The sequence below is a fragment of the Lobosporangium transversale genome (genome assembly GCF_002105155.1).
Source record: "Lobosporangium transversale strain NRRL 3116 chromosome Unknown BCR41scaffold_37, whole genome shotgun sequence".
NCBI lineage: Eukaryota > Fungi > Mortierellomycota > Mortierellomycetes > Mortierellales > Mortierellaceae > Lobosporangium > Lobosporangium transversale.
In genome coordinates this window covers 429,892-449,630 of record NW_019029015.1, presented here as the reverse complement: position 1 = coordinate 449,630, position 19,739 = coordinate 429,892, and the positions used below count along the sequence as shown (strand labels likewise).

Genomic DNA, 19,739 nt, shown 5'->3' with positions numbered 1-19,739 from the left:
CTCAGGAAACTCAGGTCGTGGTCCACACTCTTCCCCTGACCTTTCAAGCTACCATGTTCATTTACCAAGAACACCCACCAAAGTGAGACGTCAAACTGGTTACGAAGACCTATCATCGCCATCTCCAAGAACACCTGGATCTGTACTGAATCACTGGAAATTTAATTGTATGATGAATCAACGGAGTTTGAAGCCGCCAAAATTGCCCGACAGTGACGAAGAAGGAGAAGAGGAGGTGGGAAAAGGAAAAGAAAAAGATAATGAGAGATTAAAGGAAGACTTTGATTTAGAAGAAAAAAAATCCTGTTCTGTTTCAGAAGGTTTAGTAACACCGAAACGCAAGCAGAGATCAAAAGGATGGCAGAACTTTGATCTTACATCATCACCAACCTTTAGAAACACCTTTTTCAGGGCTTCAGACTATGAAAATCTAAATCGTATGGGTCCTCAGGGCACTAAGCGTCGACGTACAATTGATCAGGATGATGAAAGTAGCCAAGTTCTTGGTCATCAACAGGGCAGCGACGAAATAGGCGAAGAAGCTGAAGTATCTGTAGGGGAAGAAGTCGTTGAGATTGAAGCTGTAGAGGAAGAGGCTGTAGAGGAAGAAGCTATAGGAGAAGAAGTCGTAAAAGAAGAGGAGGAGGAGAAAAGGGAGACGGATGAGTATCGAATTGATCAGTATCAAGGACCAAATACAACTACAACAACCAACAACAAATTACTATCGTTGGATTTGAAGCTAGTTGATCGATTTCTATCGGCCTCGGTCCATGAGCAGAACTTAACCCAGTCTCAATTCCATACTCCACCTCGAAAAAATATCTATACAGATCCTTCAACTATCAAGCCTCCACGGCATCCAAGCATCGGCTCTGGATTACCCATGTACTGCCCAAATGCTGTCTCCGAAAGTCCATGCAAACGTCAACAGAAGAACGCGTTTCTTTTGGCTCATCATCCTTGAAGCTTCTGTCTTTACCGCGCTCATTCAGGCTTTTTTTTTTTTTATTCATTGTGATAGGTAAACTTTCTTATTCATATCATTCTCAAAAAAAAAACTTTCCTCTTCCTATTATCAGCTTCTTTAAAACTTTAGAAATGCACAATCCCGTTAACAGACATTGCAATTAAAAGATTTTATAAATATAAAAGATGTGTGCTTTTCTTTTCCTATAATTTTATGCCAGGGCTGTTTTCAGTGAATGTGTTCATCCAGATATGTGGATACTAGATCTTTTGATATCTACAAGATGATCAAGCTTGCACTCGTATTTTTTTTAAGCATTGTTTTCAACCGAGTGCCAAGTTTGCACCAAAGATGCCAAGGATTTACCCTCACCACCTGTGGATTCCCGCCCATTCTGTTCAATCATCACCCATTCAACACCATCCCATGCAGCCTTCTCTTTCACCATGTTCGGAAGCAAGTACGCAGGGATGTACTCATCTCTGTTGTTTCCGTCTACTCCAGAGTTTTTGTTAGTGCCCTGATGATGATGTACCAGAGCTCCAGCCTTTGTCCTAATCCCAGTTCGAGCGACTGCTGCTAATTTCTGTTCTCGTCCATCACGTAAACGCTCTGATCGTTCGATGAAGCGAGCGATGTTCTTGATAGCAATTCTTGAAGATTCAAAAAGTAAGGAAAGGATCTGATGAACATGGACCATGTCTCGATACGTTTCCACTCGGATGATTCGATCCGGGTGCTCCATACCGATCCGATGAGCAAACAGTCGACTATCATCCACAAGTCGGTCGTGTGTTGCAGTTTGCTATTCTCAAAATAAAAAAATAATAATAAAATGAGTCAATGAGAATGAAAAAACTTTTAAAAAAGTAAAAGAGAAGAGGATCATCTTACAAAGAGAGTGTTGGTAAAACCGCCGAGGGAACCTTCGTTTGCGAATGCAATGGAGATGAGTGGATGCTGAGCCAGGTGGGTATACCATTGCCAGTATCGATCTTTTCCAAGTGCATTTCGAGCGTTCGGAACCAAGTTTTTGTCACCGCAGACATAGATGCAAGCATAGTTTTGCTAAGGTTTCAGAAAAAAAAAAAAAGCTTTGATTAGCAAAATATGATTATACTTGCTCCTCGCTATTGATCATATATAAAACATACCTTTTTGTATTCAATAAATGCTTTCTTATCAAATGGTGATGTTCCAATGGGTCCGGGACAGAAACAATGCCAGTCAAAGCTTTTACCTGCAGGCAACGAGGATGTAATGTCCATCCATGGCTATAAATGGATATCAATGGCAATATTTTTTATTTTGTCAGAAAAATATCGTGTGGGCCACCTTTAAATTTATGTAATTTGTACACTTACGGACAACAACAGAGCTGCATGTGGTAAAATAAACTTTGGCTCAGTTGAAGGTTGGACATATTTGTTCATATACAGCATGAAAGCCGCCGCTATATTGCCACCAGCAGAATCACCCGCCACAACAATATTTCTTGGGTCGATTGGGAGTTGATGGACTGTAGCAGCTGAATTGTCGCCATCATCCAAGACCAAGGCCGTATGATTGGGTTCTGTCAAGTAGAGGAAAGCTGCAAATGCATCATGAACTGAGGCAGGGAATGGGTTTTCTGGTGCCAGCCGGTAATCCACTGAGAAAATTCGTGTCCCTGGTCCGATTTCCATCGCAAGACGTGCAAGTGTATGTCTATGTGTCTTGGAAGAACAGATGATGTGGGCTCCACCATGGAAATATAGGACCACAGTGTTGCTTCGAGGCTTGTTGCTGCTTTTGGATGAGTCCTCAAGAGCTTCGATCCATTCACCTGTAAGTGTATAGGTACCATCCGTATCAAGAGGCCCCACTTCTTCTGGGATATTCGCTAGAGGAGCATTTGGGCCTCGAGGATGCATCGACTTTAAATAACTTTCGCTAGGATTCATGGGGTCATCCGAAAAATTTGGGTAGTTTTCCAAAAGCTGTGCTCGCACTTCAGTCAAAGATGCGCGTTCAGGTCTAAGGAGGACATCCAACTTGACCTTGAACTTGATACCTTTAGTAATTTTGATCTTTTTGGGCAGAAACAGCATCTGTAAGGGCATAAAAGAATTCAATAGCAGGCCAATGAAACGAGCTTGACCCATAGTATCAATATCCGAACAGCCGCAGCGTAAGATACTGAAAAGCGCACTGGCCCACCATGACCATTCAACTGGATGTTGCTTCGTGGATCGTCTGAACCCTGTGAGGATAAAATAAGGTAATTCGAGACAAAACAGTCGGACCAGGGACCAAAAGATGAAGAGGATAGTAATGATTACAAAGACAGCATCGTCAGGGGTATGGAGGATGCCATTCAAGTGAGCACGTTGAGAGAAGGATGGGCGAGGAAATTGATTCCTGTGCGTAAAAGAGTAAGATTTCGGCTGTTGCTGGGTGGTTGAGTCAATGTCTGCTGGACAACTGGTGATGCAGTTTCCAGTACGGTTATAAAGGAGAGGGACTTTGACAGGTCTTTTCATAATGATATTTTAATTTACAGGTAAAAGGTAGAAAAGAACAAAGTGGAGAAAGAAAAGAAAAGAAAAAGAAAAGTGGTTTGATTTAACGGAAATAGAGTGGAAGGGTTATATGACTACAGGACCACATGTAAAATGGCATGTTGAGCTAAAAAAAAAAAAAAAAAAAAAAAAAAAGCAGGGGCCATCATATGTTTTTCTGATTTTTGCGCATGAAATCTTTGGGGCATGCGGGTTGATTGAGTTCTTGTCATACATGTCTTTGGCTGTGTTTCCTTTTATTATTCTCGTCCATGAACGTTCCAGACAAAGCATCTAATCTAACATGCTTGATATCGTAATCAAAGTGTTTGTTCACGTTGAGGTTTTATCCAATATTCATCTAAGGCCTCAATGAGACTACTCGTGTCATCATGTCCCTCTCGTTCAACGCCAAGAGTACTCACAACGATCCATTCTGCCCCAGGCTTACGTTCCTGATTCTGATTTTTGGATTTCAGTTGTGCATCTTCCACAAAAGCAACAATCGATCGAAGTGCTTTATCGGCTGAGGGCAAAAACTCAAAATACTGGTGCACGTGCACCATGTCTTGGTAAACCTCCAACCGCACGCGTTGCTTAGGATTAGCTTGACCAAGTTTATGAGCATACAAACGCGTGTCATCCGATAGTCGGTCGAAAGCGCCAGTTTGCTAATAACATGTAAATAGTTTTACGATGTGAATATTGTAGAAAAGCAACATTGAATACAACTTTGTGATGGCTTTTTTTAAAATAAATTAATATATAAATAGACTCACCAGGAGTGTGCTGCTTTCGAGGCCTGAGAGGTCTGCAGTAAAGACTGGAGAGACCAAAGGATGCTGGGCTAAATGCCGGTACCATTCCCATATAAGAGCCTTGCCGCCGGAGTTTCTTTCATTGGGTGCGTAGACCTCGTCTCCACATAAATAAGCCCTTGCAAAATTATACTGAAAAAGTAAACAGATCGTTAATAAAACAGTCTCATTCCTCTTTTTTTGACCTTTGGTAATCGTCTAGGACGTGCTTCGCGTGTTTTACAAAGGATTTTTTACCCCATTAAATGATTCAAACTTCTTTTGAGTAACAAAGGGGTTGACTCCCATGGGCGAAGGTGTATAGCAATAACTGTGCATATTTATCGCAGAGGGCATCGAGGTCGAAATATCAGTCCAGGCCTAAAAAAAAAAAGTATGTTTAGGTAAGCAACCATGCATGATCAATTGTTGTCATGAGTATATATAGTTTCCACGTTACCGAAATCAAAAGAGTGGCAGGTGGCATTGTGAGCTTGGGTTCAACGGAAGGCTGAACGTAATCTCTCATATAAAGCTGGAATCCAATGGCTAATCCACCACCCGCAGAGTCACCGCCGAGGACAATATCCTTTGGGTCAATTGGCTCCGTGATTGGTGTACTAGGATGCTGGATCGTAATAGCTTCATGTTGAGGTTGGGTCAAGTAAAGATATGCAGCATATACATCATGGATTGCCGCTGGGAAGGGGTCTTCTGGCGAAAGACGATAATCAAAAACAAAGGCTCTAGCGCCTGGACCAAACTAACATGCACATGTACACAGATTCGTCAGTCTCATGTCGAAGGAATAAAAAAGTAAAAATTGGGTCATACAGAATCTTTTTAGTTACACAAATACCTCGAGTAACATTCTTGTAACCAAATGACGATGGAACTTGGCTGAACAAAAAGAATGTCCACCTCCATGAGCATACAGCAAAACAACGTTGCTTTTTTTTCTGACATGACGCTTCTCTGGCAATGTCGCTGTAGGCTCGTCCAAAACTTCGATCCATTCACCCGTCAGAGTGTAAGTGCCATCCTTATTCAATGGCCCTGATTCTTCAGGAAGATTCGCTAGTTTGCCATTTCTTGGCAAAAACGATCTAAAATACGCTTCCGATGGGTTTAAAGGATTACGCCGTTCTCGAGGCCGTTGTCCTTCTGTCTCGAGGCCGAGTTTCTTTCGTGTCTCAAACAGGGTTTGGCGTTCAGGCTTCAAAAGGGTGTCCAGATGGACTTTGATTGTAACACTGGTATCAACTCTATAATTTTGTTTAGGCAATAAGAGCATCCTTGGAGGAACAAACCAGCTGATGATTGTGCTGACACAACGGAGTTGCGCTGGATTGCGGGCAGTGCCTGCACAGGCCCGGCTGAGGGTCATAGAAATGGAGTAAAACGGTCCCCAAGAGATTGGATGACGTGGAGAGTTTGTGGAGAGCCCCGTCCAAATGAGGAAAGGGATGTCGAGGATGAGGAAACAGGTAATGTGCTTGATAATCGAGACCAAAGCATGTAATATGAAAAGGATATCTACAGGTCTGTGGAGAACTCCTCGCAGATACATTCGATTCCAGAAAGATGAAGTGTATTCGCTTTTAGGATAGTGATAAATGGGCTGTTTGGATGGTACATCGAGTGTGGCATCCTGGTCGGGCACCAAAGGCGCGTCTTTTGGTTCTTTAAACTCGGGTGGCATCGTCAATGATTGTAGTGGCTTTTATTTTATTGTAAATAGGAGGAGAAGAAAGAACATGTTCAACCTGATCTATTGTTCATCATATTTATACAGTTTCTATGCACTGACCTATTCCTAGTTAATAGCCTGCGAAACTTATAGGGGTAAATTTGTTTGCTAACTTCACAATTGCATGTGAAAAGAAGTAGAAGTAGGAAGTAAAGAAAGGTACTTGACCATCCCTAGCTAAGAAGTGTGGTATAGGATAGAATTGCCACAATGATTTGAATGATTCTATTTCGATAGGCATGAATAAAGGAAAAAAAAGTGATTTCGCTATTTTTGCTTACTATTCTTTTTTCTTTTTGATGCTTGTGCATGTACTTAGTTTCATTGACTTCCCAAAAAGATAAAAGTCCCCCAAAAATGAACACAATGGAGGTTACATCAACACTGATGCATCTCAACAGTTGGTGTTCGCATTTGGCTATCTTTATCCTGTGCATGTCAATGACGGCATTTTTTATTTTTGCAGAGACAACATGTTATTGTGATGACTATGGCTGTATCACTTAAATCAACATGTAGTGGATGCCAGATGTTATTTTTTATCCCCTTACTCTTTTACTAGTGCGTTGTTACTTTTCTAATCTATCGGACATACAACATCATTACTCTCTCTCTTTTTTTTTTCTTTTTTTTTTTCTTTTCACTGAGCGCCCCTTCCTTCCCATGTAAACATGTAAAGTAAAACAAGCCAAGAAAAAAAAGGAGCATCAAGGATAAACAGACAGCCAAGAGTTTTTGTCTTGGCTTAGGTATTAAGAAGGGTTTTGTGACGAAGAGGAGAAACAGTATCCATGTTCATGTACAATAAATATAAGAATCATCTTCCATGGTCGATGCAGGTTTGCTCTACCAACGGTAATTGGAGGGGACAATCGCTTGTAAATCCAATCGTTAAAAACAAAGTTTAATTTCCGTAACCAAGCAAAGGTTCATTTCATCATCTCGTTCTCTTGAAAGCATAAAAGTCGACAACGGGAGTTCGGAAAAATGCGATCCACTTTTTTAATTTAATTCGCTCAAACAGCTCAATTGGAGCGAGGCATTAGTAGCTTTGAGAACCAAATCAAAGGAATAAAGGAACAACATTCATACCTTGATACCCTGTTGTCCATTTGGCTCTAGTGCCCTTCAAATATTAAAACAAAAAATGTGCCATTTGCTGTTTTAGGCAAATGTCTGACTTTTCGACTATTGCGTTCGCCTAAAAATGGCAAATGACTAATTTTTGTTTTAATATTTGAAGGGCGCTATTGAATTCCAGTAATAAGTGGCGTGCCATATCCTAATGGAAGCCCATTGACAGAGAATATTTTGACAACGGCCACAATAACAGTAATGACAATAATAATAATGGAAGACGCGTTCTGAAAGGGAAATGACAGTCCATTTTCTATAGCCTTAGGCGCTGTCTTTTATTTTGCGCTCGGATATTGGTTTCTTGAGGGATATATATCAAATGATCACCTGCTCTCAGCACCATTCATCCGTTATACACGCAAAAAAAAATATCGGCTTAAGATGTGTTACTTGATCATGTCGCCATAATCATGTACTTTAACGAACTGTTGGACCACGCGAGCAAAGAGCAAAAACAGATCTGCATCGATTTCGTCGATTTTGTAACATCAGGAAAAAAGTCATAAAAACCAAAAACCCGTGTCTTCTGCGCCCTTTTTAATTTTTTAAGGTTCTTTCTCTCTTCTCTTCTCCGCATTAGTCTTGAAAAGGATTATTTTGAACCAGCTCCATCTTTCATTCATTCGTTCGTTCGTTCATTCATTCATTCATTCATTCATTCATTCATTCATTCATTCATCTTTTTATTTTTTAATCTATTCTAAATCATATTAATCTCTATTGATCCCTTCTTCTACATCTTTTTAATTTCTTTTTTGCTGCCTCCTCTCCCCTCTCTCTGTCCTTTTCAAACCTGTTTCCCCTACCTGTTTTCTTGCTCTAAAATAATTTCATTTACCATGTCTAACGACTCTCAAAAAGAGCATAAGGAACGTCAACGGGTTACGAAAGGTATGTCTTCGAACAAGCATTCCTTTCGGGACTGGACACTAAAAAGTTTTCCGATAGCGCGTCATCCAGTATGTTTTATTTTCACAACAACCATCCTCACTACTACGCCAAAAAAGAAGAGCAAGAAGGAGAACAAGAAGAAAACAAAGAAGAAAATGAACCAGATTATCTGCAGTGACAATGATCGTCCTTTTTTCTTTTGCTTCTCACGAAGAATGGTACGATGCTAACCTGACTCTGATTGTCCTTTCTTTATTTTTCAGCTTGTGACAACTGTAGAAAGTAAGATCCTTCGCTACAACAACAGCAAGAATGTTAACAACAACGGCATCAGCATCGCTATTATTATTGATGGATTTAATAGAGAATGTGGATTTTGTACATTTATGAATGACTATGGGTGATGAATGAGACGCCTCAAGTCCTACACCTTCCAAAGTTCTAGTTACTGACCGGTGTCCATCTTCTTCTTCTTGTTTTTATATCCATTAATTGGCAACAACAGAAAAAAAATAAAGTGCGGTAAGTCGCCCCATCTTTGTTGTACATGTATGGTCGGGAAAGAGCAGAGCTTCTCCACCATCCAACCATCTCCAACCATCTCCAACCCCCTTCAATCCATCTGTGCCACTGGCAATCCAACCAACCACAGATACAACAGGGAAAAAAAAAGATCACCATTGGCCAAAAATGCGTGAGAAGCTATTTTTTTTCTTGTCACCCTGTGCTTTTGCTGACTCATGTTGTGTTTGTGTACTCATCCGATTTTATTACGAATCAATTGATATTATACTATGAATACTTATTTTTTTTTTTTTTGATATGGGATTGTTGATGAAACATAGATGCCAAAGGCGATACCTGTACAAGTTGTGAGCTTTTGAAAATTCCATGCAAGTGCCCCTAATTTGCTTTGCTGCTTTGTTGCTGTCATCATGGGTTTTTCTGTGGCTATGGAGTTATGGGTAGTCTAATGATATGATATTTTGACACAATCGATCCTTCTCTTCCAATAGGCTTGTACCTGGATCCCACTAAAAAGCGAGGTCCTCCAAAGGGAGCGGGACGTACGTTGCGATTATTAATATTCTTCGCTGTGTTTGCAATATACCTTTTTTTTTGTTAAAAAAAAGTTTTTTTAGTTTGTTTATCTGACTTTGCTCGTGGGCTGCCACTGAACTTTATGTAGGATATATCAATGCGATTGAAGACCGTCTTTATCGAATGGAGGCCATCGTAGGCGGATTGGTACAAAATGATGAACCATTCTTCCATGCTAGAGATGAGCCTATGCGATCACTACTGAACAGTTCGCCTTTGAGAAGCCAAGGTTCGAGGGATAGCTTTGGAGATAAGAATGGTTCCAATATGCATTATCAGCAACCCCAACCATTCCTTCAACACCCTCATCATGCTGATCCGGATCACCAACACCACCCACCTCCCTTACATGATTACAATAGCTTGATCCAACAACAACAGCAACAACAACAGCAACAACAACAGCAACAACAACAGCAACAACAACAGCAACAGCAACAGCAACAACTACAGCAACCATTTATGCAGCAAATGCAGAATCAACAATATTCTAACAATATCCTGAACATGCCACTCCACCAAAGTCCTGATCTGAGCTCACAGCCTCAACCAGAAAGCATCCCACAAGCTGTTGAACCTATTCGCACTACCTCGCTCCCTCGAGACCTAATTAGAGAGAATACATTTACATCCATTAATTCACCTTCGCCTGCTCTCAGTTCAGAACGATCCGTTACAGATTATGTAGAATCCCCAATAATCGCTCCTGATAACATACTGAAACAAGGGGTAAATACGCCATCCATTCCAGAAGTCGATGATCTGGAGGATGATATGGGTCATTTGACTTTAGACCAAGTAGGCCGTGAGCGCTATGTGGGCAAGTCTTCTCCGATGTTTTATTGTCCTCGACATTATGGTGGTCAACAATCTGCTCGAGAGCGCGAGTCCCAGAAACCGGAAGCACTCAAGTTCATTAATAATCCAGATTTGCCATCACCGGAAGAAATGACACATTTACTTAATCTACACTTTACCTATGTTCATCCCTTTGCACCGGTCTTTGTCTGGTCCAGCTTTTTCAAAAGGTTGCAGAATCACAACTATACACCATCCTTACTATTTCTGCTCAATTCCATTTTTGCCTTGGCTTCGCAATTCTCGGATGATATCTCTTTTCGATCAGATCCATCCAAGTCTGAGACAATTGGAGGTCGGTTTGTAGAAAAGGCCAAACAAATTTTGGATACCCTCTATGACACGCCCGACTTGTACTGCGTGGGTGGCCTTGTCTTGCTCGCTTTTCAACAGATGGGCACCGGCAATGGATATAGATCCTGGATGTACGTCGGCATTGCCGTTCGTATGGCCCAGCATTTAGGGTTGCATCGCGATTGCCTGAAGCTCAACCCTCACTTGCCCGCACTGGATCGTGAGGAACGTAATAGGATTTGGTGGACCTGCTTTATGGCTGACAAGATTTTATCAACTGCATTCGGCCGTCCCCAAGTATGTTTCATTGCAGCTCTCCAGTCTGTACCGTCTTCATGGTTGATCGTACCCAAAGAAAATAGCTTATTCAGATTTTTTTCTTTTTTCCATTTTTTTAGGGTATTACTGAAAACGATGTGGATGCCACTTACCCAGATGGAATTGATGAAGAAAACACTCAGATTGAATACAAGCTCGAAGGTGCAACGTCTATGCTCACAGGACCATCTCCCCAATCGGAAAAGAAGTTCATTTATTTGGTGTCTCTTACGCGAATTCTTGGAAGAGTGATGGCCAGCTTGTATAGTCCCATGTCCAGGGCTTCGTCAAAATCTAAAAGCTCCATGACCAACCCTGCGCCGCTAGAGCAGCTAGACAAGGAGCTTACAGACTGGCTTTTGACGTTGCCACCTCAACTCCAGTTCCGTTCTGTGCAGCAAGAGCCTGGAACATTTGTATGCATGCTTCACATGACCTTTTACACGGTATTGATTCTGTTACATCGGCCATACAGCCATCAGTCCTCACAAAATGCACCCAATGATCCATCCATCTCATTGTCCATTTGCACATCGGCCGCGAATAATTCAATCGAGATGGCCAGCAACATGATGAGGGCTACCGATGAGAAACGAGGTGTCTCCAGACTGAAGTGTCTGCTGTATTACTCTGTCCTCATCTTGTTTACAGCTGGAATCGTTCATACAACAAACTGCACTAGCACCGACCCTGTCCTGGCAGCCTCTGCAAAGTTACGGACGATTGAGACTTTGAAATGCTTAGCTATCGTTGAAGACGTTTGGATGACTGCGAGAATGGCAGCTGACAATATTCTTCTATTGCTCAAAGCGCGCAACATTGATCTACCGTATTCAACAGAAGGTAAAGAAATATTCGAGCATGTTTCGCTTGAATGACGTGTTTTTTGAATAAAAGCATCCATTTTCGACACGCGCCTAATTATCATCCTATTGATTGTCTTTAAACTAGTGTTTAAGAGTCTGCCTTTGACTAGTGTAGAGGACCTAAAAAAGAAGTTAGGGACAAGTTCTCAGCAACAAGACAACTCAATGGCAGCAGCTATTCAAAAAGAGCGATCGTTTGCATTTGATATCGACCAGATTATGGGCTACTATAATGGAGCAGGGGCTAGACATGCGGCTCCAATGGGACGCAATTCACGCCACTTTTCTCCTACGCCTTACTTCAGTCCTGTCGCTAGTCAGCGTCATTACAGCCAACAACCTCCCATGAAATCTCACCCGGGATTGATACAGGGCCACTCACCCTTACCACGTCGACCACGGCAGGGCAAGAACACGTCTCCATCACCGAGTATTAACATTGCAACATCCACACCGACCTCAACCTCAGTCACGACGCCTACGAGCGGTTATTTCCCCATCTTGCAGGAAAGCCCCGCGGCGACAAGCATGCCAATATACAGTAACAGTATTAACAGTAGCAGTATTAGTGGTGTCAGTAGTGGAGGAATTGGTAGCAACCTGAATGCCCATATCGACCCATTCGCTGCACCGGGTGCTGCGACCCTTACAAGTGCCAACTTGCAACACCCTCAACTACAACAAACTAAGCAAGATCAACATCCTCCGTCCTCCATTGGTAGCGATCAACTACCCATCAGCTCATACCAGAATCCATTTTCTTCGTCCTTCTGGAGCCTTCCTACCTCGATGGATAGAGATGAATGGATGCTTTATATGCAAAACAACGGAAGCAATCCAGGAAGTATGATAGACTCTGGTGTGGAGGTACAAAACAAACTCACCAACACCAACCATGACAACAAAGGCAACAGCGGTAATAACAGTAGCAACAACAATAGCAATAACAACAGTAGCACCAACTTGAACAATGCTCTTAGTAGTGAAATCAAAATTGAAGGCGCAAGGTTCGGTTCACCAAGAGAGTTTAATCCTGAATTGTTGGATCAGAATAACATTAACAACACGACGGTCAGCAACTCTGGCAACAACGGGATGTATTCGTTGGCACAAAATATGATGCAGAGTGAGCTCTCAGGTGCTGACCAAAATGGACTCTATATCAGAACGTCAAATGTAAGCGCTCCTACTAGCGTGGCATCTATACCCACATCATCTATGGCTTCAGATGGATATTTAATGCAACGACAATCCCAAACATCACAGCATATTCTTGCACACCAACCGCAGTTGACCACCCAGCAGCCATCCGAGTATTTTTAAAATAGAAGACTTTAGTTGCCTGTTTGTCTTTTTTATTTATTTTATTTTATTTTATTTTTAGCATGTACATAGTTTTCTTTTCCATTTTGTTCTTGTGAACTTGATTCTAACGAACTACTGATAGATTATCATGATTAATAATAAACTTTCATAGTATCTTTTTATTGTTTCTTGATTTTACATTTTAACTTTTTACATATGCATGGTATTTATCAATGACGACCACCCTTGGAAAAGTCATGGAGGGCATCCATTCCAACAACATTTGGGTCAGGCTCCCAGAACGCCTGATGAACACCAATTAAAAAAAACAAAAAAAAAAAGTCACATGAGCTTTACATTATAACAGGATATTGAGGTATTGGAGTGATTGAGAAAGATAGAGCTTACCAATTCTGTGGAACCACTGACCATCATTAGGTATTTTGGATTGAATGCGACGATATGGCTTGGGGTTCCATGAGCTTTCAAGGCCTTGAATGGTCTTAATTCACCATCAGGGCTCAGCAAATTTGAAGATGATTGCCCCAAATCTCCATTAACGCCTGTATTTGTCGCAGCACCATTGACGCCCATATTATTATTGTTATGATTGAAGAGGCCCAGGGCTTGATCGGACATGGCTTTAGCGATATCCCAGACATAGATACTTCCATCCCTTGAGCCAGAGACGACACATTTGCCATCAGGGGTCCAACAGGCCTCTCCACCACTTTGAAATGGTTCATCGTCATCTCCATTGCCTGCCCCTCCTCGACCGCCTGCTCCTGAGAAGGTACTCCTTCCGAGCCTAGGGCCAAAGCTATAACTGTTGTAATGACCGACCAAACGAAGTTTTGTGGCGGAGGGCTTATAGGCATCGACGATATAATGAGCATCACCCGCAGTGCTGACAAGGATGTTTTTCCCATCTGAAGAGAATTCAAGCTGGGTGACAATGATGGGCGAAGAAGATGTTGATGATGACGATAGTATAGGATTGTTGAAGGTATTGTTGTAACCATTTTGATTATTTTGATTGTTAAGGCCAATGATAGCAGTTTCGAAGGGGCCCTGATCAAAGACTTTGACATCATATAAACGCAAGGTAGAGCCGATAGCGACTGCAAAGACGAGACCACTAGGGTCGAATGCGATAGCAGGTCGACCGATGACTGAAAGTGCACCTTGACAATTGGGACTACGAAGATCCCATAAACGAATTGAACCTTCACTTCCTGCTAGGAATTGATCATCCAATGGAGACATTTCCAATGCAGTGACCCTTTTTATTATTGTCATTATTGTTATTGTTATTATTATTATCATTTTTTTTTTTTTTTTTTTTTTAAAAAAAAAAAATAAAAAATAAAAAATAAAAAATAAAAAAAAAAAGTAACAGAACATGGAGGTTAATGCTAATAATTGTTACATGAAATAACAAAAAAAAAAAAAAAAAAAAATGCGGACAAAATTAAAAATATAAATATTTAGCATGACATGGCGAAACAAGTGTTAATTCATACTTCTTTTCATGTCCTCGAAAGTATCGAATGTATTTGTTATCATGCAATGAGAGATATCGGAGAGTATCTAAAAAAAAAAAAAAAAAAAAAAACCAGTCAGCTTGGTCAATTAATCAGTTTGATACTTTTGACGTTTTTTTTTTTTTTTTTTTTTTTTTTTAGCTTTATCCATTTACCATCTTCTTTTGTCGAAGCATAGACGACATTAGTAGATCGATGTGTAAAGCGGGCGAGATGAACACCATATTTTTTACTGAATAATGTTTTATCTAACCTTTTTTAAATATTTAATGTATTTGTCCAAAAAAAAAAAAAAATCACCCATTAGTACTTGAGAGTTGATTTCCAATATTTTTTTTTTTTTTTTTAAATACTTATTTACAAAAAAAAGAGGCATTAATAATAAAAAAAGACTTACTTTCCAGTGACACAATCATAAACATGTAGACTTTCATCTTGAGCACTGGTAACACATTTGACTCCAGTATCATCAAAGTCAAGGGAAGTAATGATGTTTGTATTGTCCTTAAAGATCTTTGAGACCTTAAGAGATCCAAGTAATGCAGGTGTTAAGACAACAGGGGGTGGTAATTGAGCATGGACAGTTGTTCCTTGGAGAATGTTATTTGCATTGCTACTACTGACGCCGTTGCTATTGTTGTTGCTATTATTGTTGTTATTGCTGTAGCTGTTGGACATTGAGTAGTCCATGATAGTTCAAGAAATCGTAGAATGGTAGAACGGACGCGTTTTTTTAAAAAAAAAAAAAAAAAATGAAAGTCCACCGAAAAAAATAAAAAATATGAATAAAGTTCGAACAGCCACCTGTACCGTAAAACGGGCAAATTCGCCCATTTAGCTTTTGCCAACTTGGGCGATATACACAATCGGTAAAAGTCAATCAGTAAAAGCATAACCATTCATCAAGCTATATCATCATGATCCATTACGTTCATCTTTCACTTGTCCCCACTTCTCATTTTACACTCCTTCTACCCCAGCCTAAAGGTAAAAAAAGCACCAAGTGTCTACCTTCTATTCCTTCCTGACTTTTTGTTTTTGCTAGAGATATGTTGCCGAGAGCCAGTCTCTATACTGATCTAATAAGTTAATTGTCGTTCGAATTTTTTTTTTTTTTTTTTTTTTTTTTTTTTTTTTTTTCATAGATATTTTGCTTGTATAGTGTTAATGTCAGGATTGTTCTAGTTGTGCGAGTTGCGTGGTCCAACAATTTGGCTCATTAACAATAGCCGGTCAGGAGATTGGATACCCTGAGAGGCGCCGAGAATGGCCTTGGCTCTCTTGTTATTACTTCCAGTAACTGTCTCTGGAGAGTTACCAATGCTTATCCCAGCAGCAAAGTGTCGCCCTTCTCATAGCCCGCCATAATCTGGCAAGACAACTCTGAGTTATGTTTTACAAGGCTACTTCCTTGCACGCCAAATACTTTACTTTTTGTGCTACTCATGCTTCAGCAACCTATGAAGGTTTTGAGGCTTCTTTGTAAGCTTCAGCTTGGATGTACATGTACATGCATATGGGACCAAGTGATTCACTGTGACAGCAGCTACATCCAAATATATGGCGCGGATAAGGTACTCCTCTGTACCAACACCATATGACCATTCGGATCGGACCAATTCTGGGATGACGAGTCTATTAGGCGTTTTGCCGGTATCGGGAAGCATCTCATTTGGATTTAGGGCAACACGAGTCAGAATCGCCCTCGCCATCGCCCCTGTACTAAAGTCAATGGCCTTAGAGTATAACACGTCAGGGTAGATCATTGATAATTAGCCATTTGAAAGCATTGAGGGATGCAAAGAAAAAAAAAAAAAAAGCTCAAAGGCAAAGGGTATTGACGAAGTATTCACAGCGTGTAGATAGAAAGGTAATGTCAAGCCCGCAAAGTCCGCTCGTATTTGATTACAATGATGAAATGCTTATCAGTGTAAATGACTGCATAACTGAGAATTTATCTAAATGAACGTGTGGAGTCATGTCCCGTGGTCCGTGTTTTATTTTTTTTTTCCCATGGTTTTCCCTTTTCTCTCTATTCTCTCTTTCTTCTTCACCCAAATTCGATTAAAACACACTTTATATATCCTTTCCAATTTTTATCATTTTTCTTTCTCTCTCCTTCTCTTTATTCCTTGCCTTTCCCTTTATTCATTTATTCTTCAAGATGGAGAAACGCGCCCTTCGTTCCAGTGCTCGTTTAGCAGCAGCACAAGCAGCAGCAACTTCAAATACTAATCCTGATAATGATAAGAACACAGATACTTTACAGTCAACAGCATCTTCCTCTGCATCAGCAACGGCTGCTCGACACAGAGCTCTTTATAAACCCAATCCATTGACATCAGAGACAGCACAGGAGGGTATCACCCGACGAGTCAAGAAGGATGCACAACTAAGGAAACTAAGACGAGAGGAGTTGGTCAGTGCAAAGAGGTATAAGCGTTCCAAAGAGACCGAAGAGTTGACAGGAGGTAAAAAAGCATTATTTTTTTCTAATTCTCAATTACCCATATTGTTATGCTCTCCTTCAAACTCTTCAAGCAGTCGTTTTGCACCCTCTTCTCGTTTTTCACTTGCTCTCTTCTCTTTTCTTTGTCTTTGAAGTCAACTATGAATCCCATGATGACGATCTGGGATGATTGTGCACAAAGACAGAAAGACTTTTTTTATTCAGCCAAATATCTTTCTCACGTATTTTTTTTTTTTTTTTTTTTTTTTTTTTGCAAGTCTGGTTGGCCCAATCAAGGGAAGAGAGAGGAGAGAGGAGAGAGGAGGGAGGTGCTTCTCCAAGGAATGATGCATTCTGCATGAATTTATTGTTTGTCAGTCACCCATTTTATGATCTTATTTGGCATCGTTTCCTTCTCTTTAATCCCTAACCTTCTTTTATCCAGGGCAACAGCTGCAATGAATACGAAGATCTGATTATTTTATTTTATTTTTTTTTTTTCCCCCTCTCTTTTATTGTTTGGGCTCTGGTTCTGTTCCCTTTTCATATATATATAAAAAAAAAACAAATAAAAAATGATTTCGCGGTTCAAGATGAAGAGACCGTGGAGCTGGAGAAGGAACAGATTGACAGCGTCCAAGCTTTATTAAAGGTGAGGACCCATTATTATTAAAAAAGGGTGCATTGACGTTTATTGCCATACAAACAAATATACGAGTGTCAATACAAAAAAAAAATCTTCCTTCCTTTTTTTTCTTTTCTTTTCTTTTCTTTTTTCTTTATTGGATAATTTCTAACGGGTGCATGAGATCTTTATATTAATCTTTTTTATTTACGGTGGCAGAGTGGTAAGAAATCGGATAAAACCGATGCACTCAAGACTCTGAGTGATTACTTGACATCCTACAATGATTCCAAGGATCTACAAGCTATGGTCACCAACGGAGACTTTATGAAGATTATTGAGGTAAGTATCTTCCTCGAAATGAAATGAAAAAGCCTAGCTGCTCTTTTGCTTGTTGACCCACAATTTTTTTTGTTTGTTTGTATTATTCAATTATACTAGGGAATACTCACCGGAACAGACGCTGAGGAACAGCTCCTTGCAGCCTCAGTGGTGACCAATATGGCAGCTGGCGGATCGGCAGAATTATGCGATGCTGCATTGAGTACCGCTCCACATTTGATTCAGTTCCTTGATAGTCAAAACATTGCCTTGGTAGACCAGTCCGCTTGGGCATTGGGCAACATTGCAGCTGAAGGACCCAAATTAAGAGACAGACTCAAGGACCTTGGAGCCTTACCACCTCTAATCAAATTGCTCGAATCAAAGGTAAAAAAAAGAATAAAAAACGAAAATGTTGTCGAACCCAAAAGCTGAATGTTTCTATTTTGGCAATGCAGGATTTGAATTTAGTCCAGACTGTTTGCTTCGCCTTATCGAATATGGCGCGTGGAGAAGGCGCGAATCAAGAAGAGCTCGTCAAAGCTGGTCTGCTTCCATCGTTGCTTCATCATCTCCGCGTTGACACAGTAAGGAAAAAAGAAAAAAGAATAAAGAAAAAAAAAAAAACTCCCCTTTTTTAAAATAAAGAAAATGAATATTAATGCTTTCTCTATTTATTTATTTTTATATTGTAGGATCCTGCTGTGATATCTGAGGCCGCATGGGTGATCGTCTATTTGACTACAGGGCCTGATAATATTAGTGCACAGTTACTAGAAAATCGTCTGATTCCTCTACTCGTAGCTCCTCTGAAGGACTTTTTGGATCGAAAGGCACTGGCCATTCCATTAATCCGCGCTCTTGGTAATATTGCAAGCGGACCTGATAACAACACCTCAGCATTGATCCATGAACCGGAATTCCTACCTTCTATGCTTCAACTCATTCAATCAGATTGCAGGTAAAGGAAAAAAAAGAAAAAAGAAAAAAGAATTCTGTTGGCTTTTAGTCTTATTTTGAAACATTGCTTATCCATTTCTGTACATCTGACTTAATACGTTCGTCCAAATATTTGTACATAGACCCGTCAAGAAAGAAAGTCTTTGGCTCATGTCCAACATTACTGCAGACCACGCAAGCCAAGATCTAATTAAAGTCATTGAAGCAGGATTTATTCCTGTCCTGTCTCAAATTGTGACCCATCAAAACTTTGATATCCGGAAGGAGGTAAGATAAAAGAGCCATTTCAGTAGAACCGCTTTTCTAAATATTTATAATATTATATTAACACTTTTTTCCCTTCCTTCCTTTCTTTCTTTCTTTCTTCTTCAATGCCCTTAGGCGGCTTATAGCTTGATTAATCTTGCTTCACATGGTCCAGAGTATGCAAAAGTTCTGCCACATCAAGAGTTACTCCCAGGATTCTTGGATTTTATGCGGACAAAGGACATTGAGCTGATCTCGTTGGGTCTTCGTTACGTTCAATTGTTACTCAACTCAGGAATCGCAGAAGCACCGACGATGCTCTCGGAGATGAACGGTGTTGATGCCCTCGAATCAGTCTTGGTCTTGTCGGAAGATCGAGATCAGCATCGTTTGGCCTCCTTATTGATGGACACCTATTTTGGTGAGAATAACAACGGATCTAGAGTCCCCACCCCTATTCCTGGAACACCCACACCTGATCATCACAATCCCGGCAGCGATAGCAATCCGCAGTCGACACTGGATGGCGATGGTAGCACCGCATTACCACCACAGTATCTCAAACGTGCTAGTCTTTCTGCTGCAGTTTAAAAAAAAAAAAAAAAAAAAAAAAAAATCCTCATAGGCGAAAAACATTCTTGGGTTGTATCATTTTTTCAAACAGTGGAATCCTTATTAAAATAGTTCCTCAAAAAAATGAAAATAAATGATTTTTTATTTTATTTGAACTGTCAAAATATAACTCATTTTGCAACGATGCAGAGGAT

The 19,739-nt window shown here is 40.4% G+C and overlaps 9 protein-coding genes across 9 annotated transcripts; 4 read left to right on the top strand and 5 right to left on the bottom strand.

Annotated features, from left to right (window-relative positions):
* Positions 1-16: 16 nt before the first annotated feature.
* On the top strand, positions 17-967 carry BCR41DRAFT_399261 (hypothetical protein; the record flags this gene model as incomplete). The annotated part of the gene is made up of 1 exon (XM_022029040.1): positions 17-967. A coding segment is annotated over one exon (951 nt), but the record flags the coding sequence as incomplete, so codon positions are not given.
* An 833-nt stretch (positions 968-1,800) lies between these two features.
* BCR41DRAFT_146894 (alpha/beta hydrolase fold-domain-containing protein) lies at positions 1,801-3,617 on the bottom strand. The gene is made up of 3 exons (XM_022019570.1): positions 2,335-3,617; positions 2,125-2,244; positions 1,801-2,038 (listed from the first exon to the last, which is right to left on the bottom strand). The coding sequence occupies exons 1-3, from the start codon at positions 3,490-3,492 to the stop codon at positions 1,856-1,858; spliced, it is 1,461 nt and encodes a 486-aa protein (XP_021878515.1). The 5' UTR covers positions 3,493-3,617; the 3' UTR covers positions 1,801-1,855.
* A 202-nt stretch (positions 3,618-3,819) lies between these two features.
* On the bottom strand, positions 3,820-5,498 carry BCR41DRAFT_359454 (Alpha/Beta hydrolase protein). The gene is made up of 5 exons (XM_022025219.1): positions 5,167-5,498; positions 4,768-5,070; positions 4,566-4,688; positions 4,290-4,460; positions 3,820-4,181 (listed from the first exon to the last, which is right to left on the bottom strand). Exons 1-5 carry the CDS (start codon positions 5,176-5,178, stop codon positions 3,831-3,833), a joined length of 960 nt encoding a protein of 319 aa, XP_021878514.1. The 5' UTR covers positions 5,179-5,498; the 3' UTR covers positions 3,820-3,830.
* Positions 5,499-8,291: 2,793 nt separating this feature from the next.
* Positions 8,292-9,360, bottom strand: BCR41DRAFT_373277 (hypothetical protein; the record flags this gene model as incomplete). The annotated part of the gene is made up of 4 exons (XM_022026755.1): positions 8,292-8,557; positions 8,947-9,055; positions 9,157-9,196; positions 9,242-9,360. The coding sequence occupies 4 exons, from the start codon at positions 9,358-9,360 to the stop codon at positions 8,292-8,294; spliced, it is 534 nt and encodes a 177-aa protein (XP_021878513.1).
* Positions 9,361-10,020: 660 nt separating this feature from the next.
* On the top strand, positions 10,021-11,534 carry BCR41DRAFT_310030 (fungal-specific transcription factor domain-domain-containing protein; the record flags this gene model as incomplete). The annotated part of the gene is made up of 2 exons (XM_022020981.1): positions 10,021-10,635; positions 10,737-11,534. The coding sequence occupies 2 exons, from the start codon at positions 10,021-10,023 to the stop codon at positions 11,532-11,534; spliced, it is 1,413 nt and encodes a 470-aa protein (XP_021878512.1).
* A 114-nt stretch (positions 11,535-11,648) lies between these two features.
* Positions 11,649-12,978, top strand: BCR41DRAFT_359450 (hypothetical protein). Its single transcript, XM_022025218.1, has one exon. The coding sequence runs from the start codon at positions 11,688-11,690 to the stop codon at positions 12,843-12,845; it is 1,158 nt and encodes a 385-aa protein (XP_021878511.1). The 5' UTR covers positions 11,649-11,687; the 3' UTR covers positions 12,846-12,978.
* BCR41DRAFT_326116 (WD40-repeat-containing domain protein) lies at positions 12,979-15,093 on the bottom strand. Its single transcript, XM_022021607.1, has 5 exons — positions 14,769-15,093; positions 14,527-14,624; positions 14,351-14,417; positions 13,236-14,109; positions 12,979-13,132 (listed from the first exon to the last, which is right to left on the bottom strand). The coding sequence occupies exons 1-5, from the start codon at positions 15,059-15,061 to the stop codon at positions 13,058-13,060; spliced, it is 1,407 nt and encodes a 468-aa protein (XP_021878510.1). The 5' UTR covers positions 15,062-15,093; the 3' UTR covers positions 12,979-13,057.
* Positions 15,094-15,552: 459 nt separating this feature from the next.
* On the bottom strand, positions 15,553-16,137 carry BCR41DRAFT_399256 (hypothetical protein; the record flags this gene model as incomplete). The annotated part of the gene is made up of 2 exons (XM_022029039.1): positions 15,553-15,694; positions 15,815-16,137. 2 exons carry the CDS (start codon positions 16,135-16,137, stop codon positions 15,553-15,555), a joined length of 465 nt encoding a protein of 154 aa, XP_021878509.1.
* Positions 16,138-16,403: 266 nt separating this feature from the next.
* On the top strand, positions 16,404-19,563 carry BCR41DRAFT_424528 (armadillo-type protein; the record flags this gene model as incomplete). The annotated part of the gene is made up of 8 exons (XM_022030445.1): positions 16,404-16,842; positions 17,414-17,472; positions 17,665-17,787; positions 17,887-18,153; positions 18,225-18,353; positions 18,462-18,727; positions 18,849-18,993; positions 19,108-19,563. The coding sequence occupies exons 1-8, from the start codon at positions 16,536-16,538 to the stop codon at positions 19,561-19,563; spliced, it is 1,752 nt and encodes a 583-aa protein (XP_021878508.1). The 5' UTR covers positions 16,404-16,535.
* Positions 19,564-19,739: the final 176 nt, after the last annotated feature.

Bases quoted from the DNA above. Each gene is read 5' to 3' on its own strand.
- BCR41DRAFT_359454 (XM_022025219.1), bottom strand. The intron at 4,689-4,767 runs GTAACGTGGAAA...TTTTTTTTTTAG, and splicing joins CTGCCACTCTTTTGATTTCG to GCCTGGACTGATATTTCGAC. The intron at 4,461-4,565 runs GTAAAAAATCCT...TTACTTTTTCAG, and splicing joins AGTTTGAATCATTTAATGGG to TATAATTTTGCAAGGGCTTA.
- BCR41DRAFT_359450 (XM_022025218.1), top strand. From the start codon at position 11,688: ATGGCAGCAGCTATTCAAAAAGAGCGATCGTTTGCATTTGATATCGAC.
- BCR41DRAFT_326116 (XM_022021607.1), bottom strand. From the start codon at position 15,061: ATGGACTACTCAATGTCCAACAGCTACAGCAATAACAACAATAATAGC. The intron at 14,110-14,350 runs GTATGAATTAAC...AATAATAAAAAG, and splicing joins TTTCGAGGACATGAAAAGAA to GGTCACTGCATTGGAAATGT. The intron at 13,133-13,235 runs GTAAGCTCTATC...GGTGTTCATCAG, and splicing joins TCAGTGGTTCCACAGAATTG to GCGTTCTGGGAGCCTGACCC.
- BCR41DRAFT_146894 (XM_022019570.1), bottom strand. From the start codon at position 3,492: ATGAAAAGACCTGTCAAAGTCCCTCTCCTTTATAACCGTACTGGAAAC. The intron at 2,245-2,334 runs GTAAGTGTACAA...ATCCATTTATAG, and splicing joins ATGCAGCTCTGTTGTTGTCC to CCATGGATGGACATTACATC. The intron at 2,039-2,124 runs GTATGTTTTATA...CTGAAACCTTAG, and splicing joins CATTTATTGAATACAAAAAG to CAAAACTATGCTTGCATCTA.